This window comes from Lutjanus erythropterus, chromosome 9 (genome assembly GCF_056507025.1).
Source record: "Lutjanus erythropterus isolate fLutEry1 chromosome 9, fLutEry1.hap2, whole genome shotgun sequence".
NCBI lineage: Eukaryota > Metazoa > Chordata > Actinopteri > Lutjaniformes > Lutjanidae > Lutjanus > Lutjanus erythropterus.
Window position 1 is genome coordinate 6,558,417 of NC_139325.1, and position 20,028 is coordinate 6,578,444.

At 38.4% G+C, this 20,028-nt stretch overlaps 1 protein-coding gene across 3 annotated transcripts in view; it reads left to right on the forward strand.

Annotated features, from left to right (window-relative positions):
• LOC146321001 (glutamate receptor ionotropic, kainate 2) overlaps positions 1-20,028 on the forward strand; it is a 371,281-nt gene that overhangs the window by 321,286 nt on the left and 29,967 nt on the right. For 2 of the 3 annotated variants that reach the window (XM_084725990.1, XM_084725989.1), the window contains exon 16: positions 18,310-18,560. In XM_084725990.1, coding sequence (XP_084582116.1) covers positions 18,310-18,560 — 251 coding nt within the window. Of the gene's footprint in view, positions 1-18,309; positions 18,561-18,833; positions 18,862-20,028 lie in introns of all 3 variants that reach the window. The other variant, XM_084725988.1, reaches the window with a different exon arrangement.

The window sequence follows — 20,028 nt, forward strand, 5'->3', positions numbered from 1 at the left end:
TCCCACTGCACAGTGGTTGTCCATTGTTTCTAATACTGGGATAGGTCAGATGCAGAGAACTCATTCCACTACATACACCGTACTTGTGTAAGTGATAAATAGTTTAGCACTGAATGCATCATTAGACAAAACACATTTGATGAACTGGGACATGTAACACTTTTAAATTATGAATCCATAATTTACAAATTATTTCTAGGAAGTTTATTGCAAAGAACTATTTAATCTAGTAATAATTAGGGTAACAACAGGTAATTACATTCCCTCGAGAGAAAATCTTCATTTAAATCTGTTTAATTATGTATTTATTAGTGAAAACTGAATAAAAGGTCTAGGTAACACGAGCAGTTCCATGGAATTGTTGCAATTGAACACCATCTCCATTTTCCCCATTATCACGACTAAATTACACAGTCCTTTTTGGAAATTGTTAGGAAACCATTCCAAAATTACAGACCAATAAAATAAATCGTTTCCAATGAGACTTATCTACTGAAAGTCTGTAAAATATTGATGATGTTTTGGATTATGTGAAGGGAGCATGTAGAAACAGGAAGTAGATACTCTGACGTTGCAGTGGAAGCTGAGGGTGTGGAGGTCAGAGCTTGATGGTGTAAATGTTTGTCTTTTGATGCATTTAGGTTCAAAATCATGACAAGAACTTTGAGAGCTGTGGGTCAGTTTCTCATTGTCATCTTATTTAACCCTGGACATCATTTCACAATATTTTATGAGAATAACATAGATGTAAAAATGTGCTATCATAATCATTTTTGTTTTACAGTATATTTTTTAAAGAAAATATTGACCCTTTAACGTTGTGTCCCAGATTTCAGATTTTTACAAAAACATGTTTAAATCAGGCATAAAAAGGGTTAGCTGTACCCTAAGGACCCCTGTCTCACTTCCTGGTTTTAAAAAAGCAGAAATACGGCTGAAGCACTGGTAAACTTTCTTTATTTTCTTTTTGACCAATTCATTAAATGATATTTCTATCAGATGTGTCTCAACCATAACATGTCAACTCTGTAGTCCTAAAAAAAAGAAATGACTAGGATTACATTGAAAATTTAACAGCCAAGAGTTTGATCTTTTAACATATATTTTCCAAGTAAAAATCAAAACTCCCTCAAAATACTGTTTTGTCCCAGTTCTCAAGAATGAGTGAAATATAAACAGTAATGTAGTAGCATAGATCAAAAGGCAGAACAAAAATATGATCCTCCCCTCATGTATAATCTAGGTCATGAACATTTCTATAAAACGTTCTAAACTCTAAGCTGTGTAAACTGTTTTCTGCTGCGTTTATGCTGCAATACATCCCTGAGGGTAACCCATGTGGAGGAATACTTAGCGGGGAAAATCCTGGGGCTATCTCCAGCAGGCAGAGTGTAACAGTGTAACATAAATAGAGGGATGAATAGGGAGGGTGGCACATTACACGACGTGTGTGTGGAGGTGCAACATTTGATTACGGGGCTCAGCGGCAGATTGTCATAATCCTGTTACAAACGCAGCGAGAAGAAAAACTCTGCTTTAAGTACCTGCAGAATTACAACCGGCAGACAAGTTAACATGATGACCTCGTGCAAAAAGCTGCTCTTAATCATATTCATTCACAGAGAGGAGATTGTAGAATAGTTCCTACAGTGTTTATGCCGCCTGCAAACAAGGCTTTTCAGCAACATGCTGTCTCAGTGAATGCCTGTCTAATAAACCTGAAGCTTGAAAGCACTTGCTACATGAAAGGAATGTCCTATCATTTGTAAGAATGTTTCTGGTTTATTTAATACCTGCCTGGGAAATATAATACATACACACAACAGTAAACAGAAGAGTAAAGTTAGACTAATAATCTTGTTGCAGATTTATAGTATTAATTTAATTGCAGATAGTATTTTCATACTGTCTTTAACAACAGCACTGAAAATGTCTTTGCACATCTGCTGTATCTATTTACAGATGTTGATGGTGGATTATAGAAACCATTTTACATTGAGCAGGCTGTACAACAGAAGACTGAGAGCTCTGCATCAACCCTAAAGCATCATTCACTGGGCTGTCATTGGTCTTTGCCTCTGAAATGGATATGCATGGCAAATATTTTGATTACTGACAGTCATACTGACTGTTGTGAAAATAAATTTTAATGAGGTATTTAATATAGAATATATTATAGATGGGAAATAAAGCATCAATACAAAGTTCCAGAATTTTAAAACCCAGGTAACATCCAGCCTCACTCCCTACATGTCAAATACAACAGCTTGGTCAGTGCTCCTCTGCTGCAGATATGACAGGGTAGGTACTAGAACTGTTAGCAATATCAGTAAATATCACAACTGAATATTTGAAATGCCTTTTTGCAGTATACAGCTGCATTTTCTCGCTCTTTCCTCTCTTTAACAGGGAGCTGACACAAACCGCTGCAGTGTCTTCATAGTCCCGCCTCCTCCTACTTTCTCATAGGGCTGTTGTCTTCTCATCACTTGTCTTATTTTCTATATCCATGATCATGTTATAACCTAGTTATATTTCACTTAAAACAAGACCCTAAAACTGTATGCCCTCAATGTTGAGTCAATTTTCCCTGTGTTATCAAAATCAGTATCCATTATAGATATTTTTTCAAGTATTGTATAGAGCTTGAGATCTGTGCCCGAACCTGATGGGACCTGATGGGACCTGACAGCTTTGGGTTGGGTCAGGCAGTATTACTCACTTATTTCTAGTAGTTACCCCTGTAGCATCATTTCTGGAGGCACCCGTCTAGTGTTATGTTCTGATGCTGCCAAAGTCAGCTGATGTAGTATGAAGAGTGGGAAAGTCCACGTATTGAGGAGGAGGGGCAAACATTGCAAAAGTTACAAACCTTTTCCTAACCATACTCAAGTAGTTGTTTTGCCTTTATTTTGAAAGTCCATGCAGACCTTGTATATTTATTATTGCTAACTTGACTGCGGAGCCCTGCACGTGCGAGGGCTGCTGACCAAGCTGCCATATAAATTTGATGAGTTGGGAGTAAGAGCAGGCTGAATATGATCACTCACACAGATCTGATGGAACCTTCATCATATTAATACGCAAAACAGCAATGTTCTGATTTCCTGTTTTTCATCATTTGAGGTTCCACTGGTGCTCTTTTACTTCTGTCAACTTGTTGTGTCCTCTGTGATCCCATAATGAGTGGATTGAATATTACGGGGCCCAGCACGTGCAAACTTGCTTAAAACTTAGGGCCACTGACCATGCTATCATATAAATTTGATGAGTTGGGAGTAAGAACATGTTTAATCACATGATTATCTGATTGTTGGGTTCAGTTGACCATCACCGGGTGTTTTACAGGCTTGAGTCAAAACATCTTGCAGTTATTTATCCTCTGTTAATGTTTCTACAACCACGTAAAAGACAAGACGAAGCATGTGAAAACCAAAACCAACACTGTTTTCATCCATCTCTCAACACTTCCAAACTTCCCCACCCTGTCTCTAGCTCTGTCACTGGTTAGTGCTGCAGGCACACATTTTTAAGAACAGCTCACAAATACGCAGTTCTGTATTTATCTACATTTGGTAATCTAGTGAGTATTTGGGACAATTTGTTGGTTCTTTTCTTTTCACCAGGGATTTTCAACATTTTTGCCCCTCTTCAGGCTTTGACAAAAAGCTTTATATATATATATATATATATATATATATAATTTCATTTTTGATTTTTATATTTTTGAGTTTTTAATCAATCTCAAACTCTTAAGTTTTGACATAAACTAAACAAGACCTATAAGCCTTATAATATTTTGTTGAGGTAATTTACTTTTCTTGAAAAGAAAAACACCCAAACATTATTATTTCAAAAAAATGTGATATATCATCATTTGGGTGCTTGAAAATTAAATGGTTGCACTTGAAAATATTAAATTATTAATCATTATTTACTTTCACTGAAGTGATTGTTTTTAAAACTCACAAATTCAAGTTAATGTACAGAAGAAAAGTACATTTTCTCAAAACATTATTAGTTATTTAAATGTTTGAGTTTGAGTCAGGCTCAAAAGTCAAAAAATCTATTGAAGTAAGCTGCCTTGAAAGTCTTCTCAATTTTTTCCCCTTTTCACAGTGCATACCAAAAAATGTTTTATTTTTCCACCAACTAAAAGTGCGTCATAGCCTACGTCTACGATTTGATATCTTTTCCTTTAAATTTTCCTGGTAGCTAGTCTTGATTCTCCCTATGGATACCATATGCAAAACAGAAGCATCTATGAGAATTAATTGCGGCTCTAGACAGATTTTTCTTTCAATTTTTTTCAATGATTGTCTATATGACATAGTTACTTTTAATACCCAATTTTACCCTTTATCTCTCTTCAGGTAGCTCTAAGATTGTCAAAATCATTTTCTTCCCCTCAGTCATCTGACACTGTCACATGTCATGCATCAGCTCTATATGGAATCTGCTGTGTAACGCTGAGTAAAATATTCAAACCAGAGACTCCATGTTTTTTCTGGCTGCACCATTCAACCAAACAGAAAACATTCTGAACCTCCCCAGAAGCCAACCTGACATATTCTTTGGAAACTCTCACAGGTTTTAAAAAAGGAGCTATGAAACACCCAGACATTTTGACATGAAAATCGTCACATTTATAGAAATTATCTCGAACTACGGTCCAAAAAAATCATCAGCATCCACTTTCAGAACTGTCCCTCCGTGGAGGATAGATGATATCCAGTAGCTGTATCCTCCCGACAAATCAGGCAGATGTCCTCTGGGACTGTGAGTGTTGGCAAGGTCGTCGGCTGCTGTTTGTGTATGCTCTGCTGGTCAGCCACACAAGGTAATTTGAGTGACTGTTTTGCTGTGTGTGAAAACAGTGGAGGTAGGCTATATTTGCTTTGGGTGATTGCATTTCCTGACTGATGTGCTCCTTTTGAAGGTTTGCTACAGTAAATGCGCGCGTGTGTGTATGCATTTGCTTTTGTGTGTATGCATCCATGCTGGGGTGACTGTATACGTGACTATGGCATAAAGTGCACAGTGCATATATTTTACTGTGATGTTATACATAACAATACATGTATTTATTCATATTACGTGTGTGTGTGTGTGTGTGTGTGTGTGTGTGTGTGTGAGAAAGAAACAAAGGAGCTTATGAGGGTGAATGAAGTGTTTGCCTGTGGCAGCTTGTGCACCACACACATTGTCCGTAGTGAAGAAAGGAGAGGTGTTAGCATCATTACTCCCTTGTGGCCCATTCACATGCAGTCAGAACAAGGTATTTAAATTGCTAATCCTACCCTTTTAGTACCCTTTACCATATGCAGCCTGTATTCCCATGTAGCCAGGCCATTTAGCATATATCTCATTGACTTGAACGGAGAGTAGGTGTCGGTCTGCATTAGTACTCGGGCCCTGATAGAGCCACAGCACTCAGCTTTCAGCCCCTTGGCAGCTCCGTCGGCTCAGTAATGGACAGACTTAGTTCACCTGCCAGCTGTTAGTCATCGCTAATGGTGTGTTAACTAAGTGAAACCTCCACTGGCAAACTGTGTTGATTCTCAGGACAACATTTAAACATGTGAAGGACTGTTGTACAAAGATCCTGTGCGTTCACTACTGTTTTCTGTTGTTCTTTGCCATGATTTTGTAGCGTGGATCAATTAGCATACATGAATTAATCTGGAATATCTTCATTTATCAACACGCACAGGTTACGTAGATCAAAATTAAACAAGATAGTGGACCCAAAAATGCAGAGAGCGACACAGAAAATAGTTCAAATGTATTTAATGAAGCAAACGAAAGAACAAAAGCTTACATAAATGGAGTAAGGTCAAAATCAGGGTCCAGAAAAAAACAAAATAATCCACAAAAGGGCAAAACACAAAAAACAGTCCAGGAAAACAAGTACAAGGTCCAACACAAGAAGGCAAACCAGGAAAGGCACACAAAGAGCAACAACGAACTGACACAGAAACAGAGAAACAGGAACTAAATAGACAAAGGACTAATCAGAGACAGGTGGACAGACAGGTGAAACCAATGGCAATCAAAAAGAGTGGGAATAGGACAAAGACAGGAAGTAAAGACAAGACCCGTGAGGGAGGACCAGGACTACAAAATAAAACAGGAAATAGCCAACAAAAACCCAAACCATGACACCACAGACCAAATTGCCTCTGAACACAATGAGGTAGACCTAAAATCAGAGCAACAGAATGTGTGATTTAACAATTCCTGGCCTGTTTTCAAGTAGGACCCAAAATGGCGGCCGCCTGCTCATAAACACTTTCGTATCACAGCTAAACTTTGCACCAAAATATGTGTCTGACAACATCTGAGGTGAGAAACAGGCATTCAAGTAACATACTGTTGATCTATATTTGATCAACACTGACTAGGTTTTTTTTCCTCTTTCATTCATTTTGGACGTAACAATTCATATGAAAGTGCCATAATGGAATGTGAATTTACATAGCTCACCTGTTCAGTTTCGTAATCCCATAAACCTTATGTACATTGCTTTCTATTCATATATTAACGTGAAATAAAACAAAATAACCAAAAGTAAATGAATAAGTAGATCAACTAAATGGTACATATATTAATATATTCAGGATAAGACCCAAAATAAGAACATCAGTAAGCTATGTACAAGTCAGCACATTTAAACAGAATTCAATTCACTTATTAAAAGGACAGAAAGAAAGAGAAAACAATAATAACATACAATTCTAACCTCCATCTACACTTCTTTTGACCAAATTATGTTTCTGAAAACGTGAGGCAACAAATAGACAGTGAAGTAACAGAATCTTATATTTGATCATAGTTTGACAGTTTGATCTTATTTTTTTTTTTTAATGTCCTGCTGGCTGGACGCAATTGGATAGATCTGCAACCAATCAGAGCAGTGACTTTTCGCTTCTGGACCAGTGACGATTCTCTGTCAATCATCATATAGAACCCGCCCCTTTGTGATTTGCCGGTGGCATCCTGTCTGAACAGAAGTGGAGCAGACGTATCGAAAGCATGAGCTTGGCAGATTCGTCTGGTTCCCAGGCTAATGGTGTTTGGTTTTGTTTAAGATAACCGCAGAGATCTGTGGCCAAACAGCCTTTGCCATCGCAGAAGCCTTTCCAGAAGCCCAGAACCAATTTTTGGAACTTTGTGTGGCTCAGCAGGTAGAGGGGGCTGTCCATTAATTTCAGGGTTCATGGACACATGCTAAAGTGTCCTTGAGCAACTCTGAGTCCCAACTGCTCCCACTGTTTGGGCCAGTGCCTTGCATGGCGGCTCACAGCCATCAGTGTGTGAGCCTGTGTGTGAAAGGGTCATTGAGAGGCAAATTGTAAATCACTTTGGATAAAAGCTCTACATAAATGCAGTCCATTTACCTGCATCTCAGCTGAGATAATAAGGCTCTAAATTATTTAGTTACTCAACACAGTTTCTGTCCAAAGGTCTACGAACTATCTGCACTTCATTTATACAGTCAGAAAGAACTGTGAGCCTGCCAGTGTTAAAGCTGGAACCAAATGTTATGGAATTCAACTTCCTGACTAATCTGAAAGAGACAGATAAAAAGAAGTGAGTGAATGAGAGAACATAACAGATATAACCAGTGACACAAATGCAACACAATGCAAAAATCTAAGAATTGTGACAGTGGTTAATCAGTCCGTCTGTCTGTCTGTCACATTGATTTTGCAACAATTATCCTGGCCAGATTGTGATGAAATTTGCTGTGACCATAAATATGGTCCCCAGATGATGATGTCAGTGAATCTCTTCAAAATTCATGGAAAATCTGGAGGAGTTTACCAGTCAAAAATGAGGACCAGAAGTGTTGCAAGACTGAGACATACATCTAAGTTTGGGCAGTGTCTACCTAATTGGCATAACAATGTCCATAGTAAAACACCACTGATGGGTGATTCCTGAGAATAGAGACAAATCATGTCCTACCAAAAAAAAAAAAACTATAGACATTATTAACATTAACATCAAAATTCTAATTCCTATTTTGGGGGTAGGAATTTATTCTTCATGGATTTATGAAACATATGTAATTCATGAAATGTTTTGGTTTGGTTTTTTCTTATTTCTAAATTTGCTCTGTGTCAGAAAACATCTTTGTCCCAGACAAGACAGATTTTACAACTTCAAACAATTTACAAAGGTTTTAAAAGCCTTCAAAATCTAAAACTAACAATACCTACTGATAACACAAGTATACAGATGTGCTTTTACAATCATCTTTGTTTTTTTATAAAAATGTTGGTCCTTTAAAGTTGCGTTCCAGATTTCCATCAGCTCCATCAGATTTTCCTAAAACATGATTTAATCAGGCATTAAAAGGGTTAGCTATACCCCTGTCTCACTTCCTGGTTTAAAAAAGGAAGGAATACTGCTCTGTAGTCCTTCTAAATCAAAGCTAAATAAGAATTATGGTTTAAAAATGTGTATTTTGATTAAAATTAAGAGAACTCTGACACTTTAAAAAATAAAATGACTGCTCTATGCTGTGAAACGAAAAAATGTTACATTTTGTCGTCAACTCTGTCAGATTGAAAATCTGATGTAGTGATGTGTACATTTAATACAAAATGTAATCACTAGGAGGTTGGCCTGATACAAGGTTAATAGCCAAGAGTTTGATCTTTTCAAATCGACTTTCCAGTATAATTGAAGAGAAGGAATCAAAATCTTCTCAAAATACGTTTTTGTCCCAAGTGATTTGACAATTTCTGCATCGTATTTATCTGGATATCGAAGAGGGCACTGACATATTAGGGGAAAACAGGGTTCCTTTCCCTATCGTCAGATGCTCCATGTTGTGGAATGGAAATAAGAAAGTGGTATCAAGCCATCCCTAATTATGACTGAACAAAAACAAAACAGTAAAATGAAAATATATTCCCTTTTCATCTGAGCAATTTCAGTCTCTTGCATCTGCCCTGGTGGCTGTCTGCTGAGAACCAGCCCTCCGCCGTCTCACAGTGTGAAGTCAAGATTAGTTTTCTCTCTTTAGGGTCGTGTTTTTGGCAGTTTTTCTTTACAGTCCTGGATGCTCTCGCAGCCTGGGCCCTGTGTTTAAAATGTGTTTTTACCAACCAAGGACAAGCATCCTCCCTTTAGTTTATTTTCTCTTGTGATCATTGCTGCGTGTGTGTGTTTTTGGCAGTGTGTGTGTTTTTCTAATAGTTCAATAAAGGCAGCCACTGCCTGTACTACCATCACAGGTTTTATTTGCACATTTTGCACAGGCAGCCTGTGCAGCCAGCGTCCGCTCAGACTGGAGTCCCAAGAGGCTCCACATTATTCCCTCATCCTTCCTTTCTCTTTGTCTCTCTCCCTGATGACTATCAATCTTCATTTAGCTTCATTAGGCTGCATTAATCAAACAGGGGAAGGGGGAAGTGTCTGAGCTGCTTGTCAGCAGGCTGCTGCTGTCCTTCGTGTCGTCTCCACTGCTGCCCGCCGGGCTGCTCGGCTCCGCCTCATAAACAGGAAGGGTCCTGAGTGCCTTTCTCTCAGATAGAAGATCTCCAACTGCGTGACCTGCAGCGACTTACCCCAACCCAACCCCCAACTCTGAACCCGCCACTTTCACCACCTCTCAAGCACACACTGGGAAGTGTGTGTGATAGAGAGAGAATATTAGACAGAGAGCTCACACAGAATGAATATGCTGCAGGGACATCAGTTCCTCATTAAAGGTCCAGTCTGTAAGATTTAGATGGGTTTATTGGCACAAATGGAGGATAATATTCACCTTAAAATAATAATTGTGTTCTTGTAACCTTTAAATGAGCCGCCATGTTTCTACAGAACTGATGACCCAAACACTGAACACTGAGAAATAAAAGTGCTGACTAGAACCATAAAGGGTTCTTCAGTTTGTCCTCATACCAGATCCCTTTTTGGTTCCTTCTAGAAACTTTTTTTTTCTGCTTGGAACCCTTTCAGAGAGTTCTACCTAGAACCCAACATAAAAGGTTAGACATACAACCATTTCTGAAAGGTATTACCTAGAACCCTTTATGAGAGGTTCTACAGGAAACCCCTCTATGGTGTAATGGTTTTATCCAGGACCCTTTCTGGGGTTTCTATACAGTACTGTTCCACCTTCTAAGGATGTGAACAAGAACCCACCCAGGAGGCTCTACCAAGAACCCTTTTGTATTCCAAAGGTTTTATCAAGAACACATGCAGGGAGTTCTAGTAATACTCTATTTAAATTCAAAGGGTTTATATACAACCCAACCAGAAGGTTCTGTTGAGAACCTTTTTATACTACAAGGGATTTATCTAGAACCAACCCAGAGGGTTCTACCAAGAACCTATTCATATCCCAAGGGGTTAATCTGGAACCTACGGGGTACATATATATATATATATATATATATATATATATATATATATATATATATATATATATATATATTTTTTTTTTTTTTTTTTTTTTTTTCACAAATAGTATGCACGTTTGGTTAATCGTTTCAGGCGTACTATTAAATCTCAGAAACATGCATAATTAGCATGTTGATGAGGATTTCAGACACAGCCAGTGGCTGAGTGTTGGCTAATGCTAGTAGAAATGCTAAGCCAATGTCAAGACAGTGGAAAAAAGCCCAGCTATTCCAACCACAACAACTTATCTAATGAGCTAATTAATCACTTTCACTTAAAGTTAAGTTGGAAAGTCCATGGAGGACTCGGCTTTGGTGCAGATGTTTCCTCAGGTTAGAGGTGTTGCTCTCATCTGGTTGCCCACTCACTGAGTATGTGTTTTAATAAGTGAAACCACACTTTTGACCACTTTCGTCTTGCCATTGCACCAACTCACACTGCCCTCTCAAGTGCCAAAATGTGGCATTTGGCAATTGAATTAACATGAACTGGTGCTCAATTCATGCTGTACCCCCAAAGTTATCAAGTTCAGTTCCCAACCCTAACTTTATTGTAGCTGTATAAAATAAAAAAAAAGGTACCAGTGATCTAAACCAGCAGCCTGCCAACTTAATGAAACATTATGAAAAGTTCAAAGATATTATTATATTATTATTTTATTATTTCATTTTTCTGCAATAATGGATACCAAACATGAATACTAAGGAGTGTTTGGACACAACATGAAAAAGCACAAGGAAATCACCTACAAAATCCTTGGCAGTATTGACTGTTGTGAAACAGGATAGGTTCAGCTGCTAAATAAAGCTATTGGTGCCATGGGCCACCAATGCCCCCATATTGGCAGCCAAAATGGTCCAAATTTAAATTTTTGTAAAAACAACACAGAAAAGGCAGTTTAATGCAGCTTAACTCAGTCTTCCTTAACTGCCACACTTGTTTTGTCTACTTTTGCCTTAAATTATGATAAAGTGTTTTCTGAAGGCATTGCTTTCAATGAAAAATGAGCTTGTCTTCTTGGCTAGTTGAGTCATTCTAGCCTGTTAAAATCCTGCTTCCAGTCACTCTGAAATTTTCCGTGCAGTTTTGTTTTCATTTTGTTTTCTGGTTCTTCTGTAATGTAAGCACTTCAGACCTCTTCAACTTTGGCTGGATGGTTAAAAACATGTTTCTGTGGTGTGACAAACTCAGAGCACACATTTACTGTTGTTTTACATGATTTTTAATCTCGGACATTGGGATTCACTGCATAAAGGACACACACTTATTTTCCTTTCCTGTGCAATACCTGCCTTCCTCTGTTTAGACCATTTATTAAGGAGCTTTTTAACTGAACTAGAGCATATTTTGTCCCAGACAGCGGCTACAAATTTTGTCCTCTTATCATGTTTGTTTGAGCAGGAAACTAGCCTATTTTGACAATTACAGACACCACATTGAGTTTATGTACACCCATTAGAAGGAGCCAGTACTGAATAATAAAGTAATGGGACTCAGTTGGATGGAAATCAAACATGTCATGAGCATCTACCCAAATCAGCAACCGTTTATGCACCAGAATACATCTATTAGATAGAACTTTTAAAGAAATGATGGACTCCGTGGAAGAAGAAAGATCAGCTGCCTCATATATTTATAAGACAGAATCCAGAATGTTCTCCTGTTTATGAAAATCCCCAGAATATAATCATTTTAAACACTTACACGTATTTATTTGCTGTTCTTTGTGTTTGTTCCTGGTCTCAACATGCAAAACAAATCTCTCGATGTTTTATAAAAGGAGCAGAATCGCTCTTGCTGGGCTAAAAATACACATGCTCACAGTGTCAGGCATTGCAGCACATTTGAATTTCTGTATTTTTTTTTCTTTCCCTCATTGAAAGACAATGCATGAGGGATCTTTGTGCTATTACTCTCTTTGATCTGGCAGATTACATCTATGTGTCTTATTCTGGATTCAGCGTGGCCTGTCATTTCGCTCTCCACTCTTCCCTGAATTGGAAGATTAAGCAGCTCTTTTATGGGCGCACATGCAGAGGCCTGTTTTCAGCTCACAAATTAACATATTCTGTTTAGCAATGACACGGATAACAACACATTCCTCCATCTCTCAGGAGGAAATCAGCACTGTATATCCGGTCCCAGTGAGATTTGATTGATGTCGTTTCACCTTGTTTATTAACACAGCAATGTGTGCAGCATCATATTTATATTCACACATTAGCTGGGTGTCTTTTTCCAGTTTCTTCTTCCTTATGTGATCACATCTGATGAGGACGAATCAGTATGAACACTGAAATTGAAGACATTTCTTCAAGGACATTCTGAGCAACACAACTGAAGTGCATCTTTTAGCGTGTTTGAGTTTTCAGAAAGCCTCTCAACACTTTATTTATTCAAGTCAATTAAACTTGATAATTCCAACATTTACTTTCAGTACATATAAACATGAGTTCTTCTAACTTGAAGCTTTTTCTCTTGAAATGATGAGCTGAATGAATGTAAGGTACAGAGTTCAATCAACTCATTAAAGTTACTTTTTAAAGAAACATGATCAGCATATTGGCAGACTTCCCAGTATGCTTTGCTTGAGAGTTGAAACTCTCCCATGACATATCTTTTTTTTTTTTTTTTTTTTTTTTTTTAGTTTGAAGAAAACATCTGTAATTAGAACTTGCTGTTCTCTAATGCACTTTAAGATAAGTCATGGTTGCTTGTTTTCACAATGATGAAACTACTGTTTTACATGTTTTCTCATCAACCTCAACAAGCCTTTTCAAATTCAACTTAAAAATTTAAAGCAGTGCAGACACTTTTTTTTGTTATAAAAATTTTTAAAAAGTATATATTTACAGTGTGAAATAGCCGCTCAGGATCCAACACTGTATTCATGTTCCACAGTCAAGTTAGCAATAATAAATATGCAACATTTGGTTACATTTTCAAAATAAAGGTCATGGGTAGGTTAAGCCAACTAACTACTACAAAATTGAGGATTGGTCTCACATGGGAAACAAACTCTGGTCTCCTGGGTGACAGTCCAATGTTTGTTTGACCCCTCCATCCACCCACTTATCTCCCTACACAGAATTTCTCACTCCTTATACTGTATTCATCCTTAACACTTTGAAAGTATAGAATATAATAAAATAGAATAGAATAGAAAATGTTTTACTGTTTACCATTTGTGTGCAAATGGCAGAAATTTGTCTTTGCTTCCATGTGCAGAAAAAACAGGTACATTAAAAACACAACTTATCACATCCAAACAAAACACATTAAAAATACATTTACATAGAGACACAATAGAAGCTACATTAAAAAGAGCACCAGGTGCTTGATGGTGAGGACTCAGTCAGGGTTAGGAGAAAGAATAAAAAGATAGAAATGCTGTTATGAAAAAAGATTACAGTTTGCGACTATGTCACAAGTTGCTGGGCTCCTGGACTGGCTGGTGAGGGAGGAGGAAGTGAAGTGGATTTGGAGGGGTTTGATAGCAGTAGGCAGGGGGTGGGAGCATCCTAGTGATGAGAAGACTTTTTTTTAAAGTAACTTGCTACATTAGCTAAAGTTCAAGAGAATATTACAGATTCAACAGAAGAGAATGACAGAGCAGCAGGACTGAAAGTAAAAAGACACAACTCCCAACTGGGATCCACAGGGTTTCACTGTGCTCATGATGTGAATAGCCAGGCAGATAAGAGCTCCACGAGTAAACGGCAGGTGCTCTACGCGTGGTAACCAGGGAATATTCATCTTGGTCATTTTGCTAACAAGAAGGAAGGTATCACTTACTATTTGTGTGTGAAGAGAAGGATTCTGAATTGAATGTGGATGTACTGGCTTATATTAAGGAGTGTGGATGATGACTGCATGTATCAGTGTTTCAGCAGAATAAAAAGAAATGCGCATTGATTTATTGAATAAACATGAATAAGTGTTGCGGTTGGACTGATCAGATGATGCTGCCCCGACCACCAGGCAAACAGATCGATTTTGAGCAGTTGTGTGTAACTGACTATGGAGGCCTGCGGTGATTGCGGAGCCCGGAGGCATCCCAGCTGAGGCCGGCCTCATGGTGCCATCTGGTCCTCTGTATGAAAACCCCGGGGTGATGTGATGGTGTGCAGTATATTTTACACCTCCGATATAAAACACATTTATTGTCCAAAGGAAACACTGTTGCTCTATTTTCAGCTTGGCGGATCAGGAGGCAGATCAGATTGCTCACCCGTTTTATGCTCATGAGAATGTGGGTGACGGCACTTGCCAAAAACACAGCTGGCACGGCGCAGCGCAGGTCCTGACTGCATGACACAGCACTCATGTTCACCCAGTCCATGATATCACAGCACAGGTCTTTCCATTTGTTTTGATCGGGCAGAGCTGGCCCAATTTCAAGGCTGCCTGTTTCTTTGTTGTAGCGGTAGTGATTTATCTGACACACGTTGCCTTGTTGTTCCACTCCGGCACTGAAGGGAAAGTATCTACTGTAGATGGCAATGAATAACTAGGCGCGATTCACATTCGCCATCACCATGGTGATAAATGCTTTTGAAACATGCTGAAATAAAGAGTCAGATACCAGAAGCCCTTGGGCTGAGATGAAGGACAGGAGAGGTGTTAAAGAGTGTGAACGCGGCCTTGTGACTGCAGCCACAAGGCTGATGGCTGCAGCTCAAAGCTCTGCTCCAGCATGGGAGCGCGGCTGATCACTGTCCCTGTTTCGGGGGTCTTCTGGGTCTACTACATAATACTGCTGCTCCACCCGTTCTGCATACTAACTACTAATCACAGAGATCGCTCCTCCACTGGAGCCAGCCAATTGATAATGTTTTCTAATCCAAACATGTTTTTCCCTCCTGTGCTCCAGGGAGAGTTCATTCTAAGTGTTTGCGATAATAGGTGTTATTAGATTTTTAAATAATTCAAGCTGCATTAACATCCTGATTGCAGCGTATAGGCTGTACCACAGGGAGGTGTGGGGGAGTGGGAGTCTCTCAGGATACTGTTTCTGTTTTTTTTTTTTTTATCTTCTTCTTTTACAAGGCTTCACAGTTTAGGTTTAATCATGTGTGTGTTTGTGTGTGTGTGTGTGACTGCTTTTATGAGCAGAAGGGGGGAAGATGCTTGAGTGCTTCACCTGAGAATGGGAGGAGAAGGAGGTGCTGGGAAAACAAAAGAGAGATCGGGGGGATTCACTGAGCGCTCTGCAGGCTCACATGGGCAGGAGGGAACATTTCAAGGCTCGCTTTGGGGACGTTAACTTATTACGCAAAGGTAACAGCTCAGAGTGAAAAACATTAGCACAGATTAACTGGTTTTAATTAGACAGGTATGAGTGGAAATATGAGCCTCATAGATGTATTTTGGGTTTATTAGTTTAGAGTTTTGGGGCCCGTGGGGACAATGAAATGGTAATGCTAGCCATTAACATTAATATTTTACAATGTTTAACACGTACAATGAAATATACTGAAGAGTGGGGTAAGATGAGCCAGTTTTCACTTATGTTGTCCACTAGGGAAATGAGACAGTACAATGAAATTTCAGATATCAGATGCATCTATGACAAATGGGCTTAACAATATGAATAAAATTGCTCCTGTGGCTCAACTTGCCTCAAATTGACCATCTTACTTTTCAAGTTTAAACCTGAGAATAATTTAAATAATAATAATGTTTTAAAGTAATTTAATAATACATTTACCATTTCCAGTCATATTTCTATTCTTAACACAAAATATTCCCAAATTCCATAACTACTACAGCGTTCATAAGCGTCTTCCAAACGCTATTGTCTGTCATGATAAATACCAGACTATGAGATTAGTACATTTATCCTTTATTCTTTATTACACAAACATATTATTTTAACAAAAAAACATCACATCCTATGGGAAAAGGATGGAAATGAGTACAAAAATAAAACCAAAAAACTGCCTTTTGCCTTTGTTTCAAAATTTCAGAACTTTAACACAAAAATTGAGTGGGTTACAGCTACTGAGACAAAAATTGTTACAACTGTCCCTGGTCTCCCCTACTTTATTGCCAATTGAGTCTAATTAAATAATTATTTGTATTTTGATGTTGGAAAATTGGAAAACCGAGAGCACTTGTTAAGTTTTCTTCACAGAGACAATGATAGTTGCTAAGAAACTTTTAGGAAAAGTCAGATACCAGTAGCATTATAGCTTTTAATCCAACAAAATTATTGCACATGTAAATATGAGACCAGTCAAAATGAGCGCCTTGGTTGTTCTAACATCAAAATAACCAAAACCAACTTGATAAAATTTTAAGCAATATTATGTCAGAGTTGGTAGTTTTTTGCGATTTGCTCCAGTTTCAGAGTGTAGTTTACTTATACATAATTATGGACTAACCAGCTCTTCAGTCTCCTCCCCTCTGCCACGATTGTTGTAGAGGCTGAGGCTGGTTACATTAAATGCTCACCCCGGCTTCAGTTCTGGTGTCTATTCCAGGGCTTTGACAAGTGAGAATAAATGTTATTTGAGTAAATAAATGCTTCCCACTTCCCCTATGTACTTCTTGCCATCACAGCCAGATAGAAATGATTTTTGAATTTATGGTCACATGACAACAAATGTGCACAGTGTGATAAACAATTGTCCTAAAAAAAAGTATCAAAGTCTGACATAATTCATACTGAAAGAATAAAACATGTCATTTGTGTTGTGACTTTAAATGTGAAGTAACTTAATCACATTTACAAACACTGCGGGCAGATATGGACATATGAAGCTAAATACCAGCAGCATTAGCAGAATGTACCAGCTATAAGTGCTCTAATAATCTGAACAGTAAACACATTTTAAAGCAGTATGTAAACAGTAAAGGTGATGCAATATATTGGGTTACACTATTTTATTTTATTTTATTTTTTGCACTTAACCCTTATTACATAGAATTTGGTCTCATTTATGGTTCCTGTCGGCATTTAGGAACACTGAGAGGCAAGACAAGACAGGTGATTTGATCGGGGTGACCCAAGTGGGGCACTGACTTACATATGTGTGACATGAAATATATGTGTGTCCACATGCATTAAAGCTACAACAAGGAGTTTTTAACTGGTTATGAAACAGTCACAATTAAATAGTGATGCCACAATTTCGTCTATACACATTCTTAGTGGCTGCCACCTGGTCAGATTCTTCTTCAGTACATCAAAATGAAGCAGGAGGAGATTTTTTTAATTTACACGTTTTTATTTTTGACATCATATTTTGTGGTTGTTACCATGGAATTACGGGAGGCTCCAAAATCAACAATATTTGAACATTCATTGTAGTACCATTTTAATCTACTCCAATTACTATAATTATTTTTTTATTGTTTATTTTTTTATTTATTGTACCCCTAGTGAACCACTTTGTAGAGCTGTGACATTCCTACATTCCTAAATTGTTTGCTTCATTATTTATTTACTCATTTGCTGTGTATGAAATTGACTACAACTCAGTTGATCAATAAACTGTAAAAGGATGTAAATTTTAATGTAAATTACATTAACTTTGTAAAACACTAAAGTAGGCTACATATAAAAGTAAAAAATGCACATTTGAAAATACTCATCAAACAGCTGGTTCCAGGAGCCATTTATATTTAAGGATAATGGAGTACCCATTAATGGGCTTATCAGATTTCAAGGGGGGACAGTGACCCCCCCCCCCCCCACATATAAGTTTTGTTAAGGTAGTTTTGGAATCTGCAGTTTAAGAGAATGAGAATAAGAGAATACTGGCTGATCATCATGAAGGTCAATTTTCAACAAATGTGTCAATCTGTGCCTTCTTTGATAAGATCAAGGCACTCAATCCATCATGTTGGCTGCTCACACTCACCTCATGTTTTTTGGTCCTTCAGGCTCTCCGTACAGAGATAAGATCACTATTGCCATCCTGCAGCTCCAGGAGGAAGGCAAGCTGCACATGATGAAGGAGAAGTGGTGGAGAGGAAATGGCTGTCCGGAGGAGGAGAGCAAGGAGGCCAGCGCCCTCGGGGTGCAGAACATCGGAGGGATCTTCATTGTCCTGGCTGCCGGACTTGTCCTCTCCGTGTTCGTGGCCGTGGGAGAGTTCCTCTACAAGTCCAAACAGAACGCACAACTCGAAAAGGTAAGAAAAAACTCAGACATTCATCTCTGCTTTGATATTTAAAGCAATGATAGCAGAATTTCTTACCACATGTGCCATGAAAGGCAGCCTCATGACAAGGACAAATGCATCTTTAAATGCTAACAAAATGAAACAAAATATATGCTAAATATATTTGTTTTTTATCATTTCTAATATATAATTTAAAGTTTGCCAATTTGCGGAAACTCACACTTTAATGACGATGCTATATCAGTAAGTTAAGGGTTGGTTTCTTTGCATTTATTCACTTAGGCCCAATGGCGACAACGAGATAAGAAACGTGAGGAATTCTGCTGTCACCATGGATCCAAGCTAGACTTTAACCACCATCTCAAATGACCTCAAGAAACACTCCAGAAACTTTTTTCTATTGTAACCTAACATAATCTAAAACTTCCCAAAACTACTGAGCTGTTTGTTTCTTTTTTTCCTGACACTCCCGAGGGATTGGGAACACTAAGGGCAGTTTAATAAAACCTTTGCAGTTCTGGCAGTAATAAATACACAGTTGCATCACAGGCACATGTGTAGGGAAAGTTTTCTCTGCTGCATGACCACATCCACTAACACACACTCCCCACTCCCGCCACTGCTGCTCTCCATCTCCACTCTGCAAACTGCCATCCTGCTTCTACTGTGACTATCCTCACTGTCCATATCTGTGGCTTTTGGCCCAAACAAACCCTTTCTGCATCAGTGCAATAACACAACACAGGTCTGTGAGCTTTCCAGCAGACGTTCTCACACTGAATTGTTGCTGATATAATGGCCTGCACCGCTGGAGAAATACTTTGGTCAACTGTACAACAGGTTCTCACTCCCAACTCTTCAAATACAGCAGCTTGGTCAGTCACCCTATGCTTCAAGGTATGACAGTGTGGGTACTCTTCTAGCATCAGTTTTGCATGTACAAGTCAAGTTAGCAGCAACACATATGCAATGTCAAGGTAGACTTTAAAAATTATGACACAAAAACTACTTGGGTAGGTTTGGAAAAATATGGTTTGGGTTAAAATAAGTGTGTTTCTTGACTGCCTAAGTAAGGTAACATGCATAACTTGTGTACAAGGGGTATAATGGATCATCATGTGATACACACAAAAGTGTTATTGTTGTTATTACCTTTTAAAGTAATAATTCTAAAAGTCTTGATGCAGAGTTGTGGTGGACAGACAGGACATGCTCTGTGTTTTACTCTGCAAAGTCTAAAAAAAGGAAGAGCAACTGGTTTAAAAGTCGCCATATCGCCTTTATCAAGTGAAATCCCAACCATGACTTCAGACATTTCCAGTGATGCAACTAGGAAAGTGGACATGCAGTCATAATTGAAACAGATAATAAGATTGTGATGTTTATTGTAACTTTGGCTGTTTTTACTTCTAAACACAGCTCTGCTCAGCTCACCGGAGCAGCTGCAGTCTCTCTGCCTGTCTATGACACAGGCTTC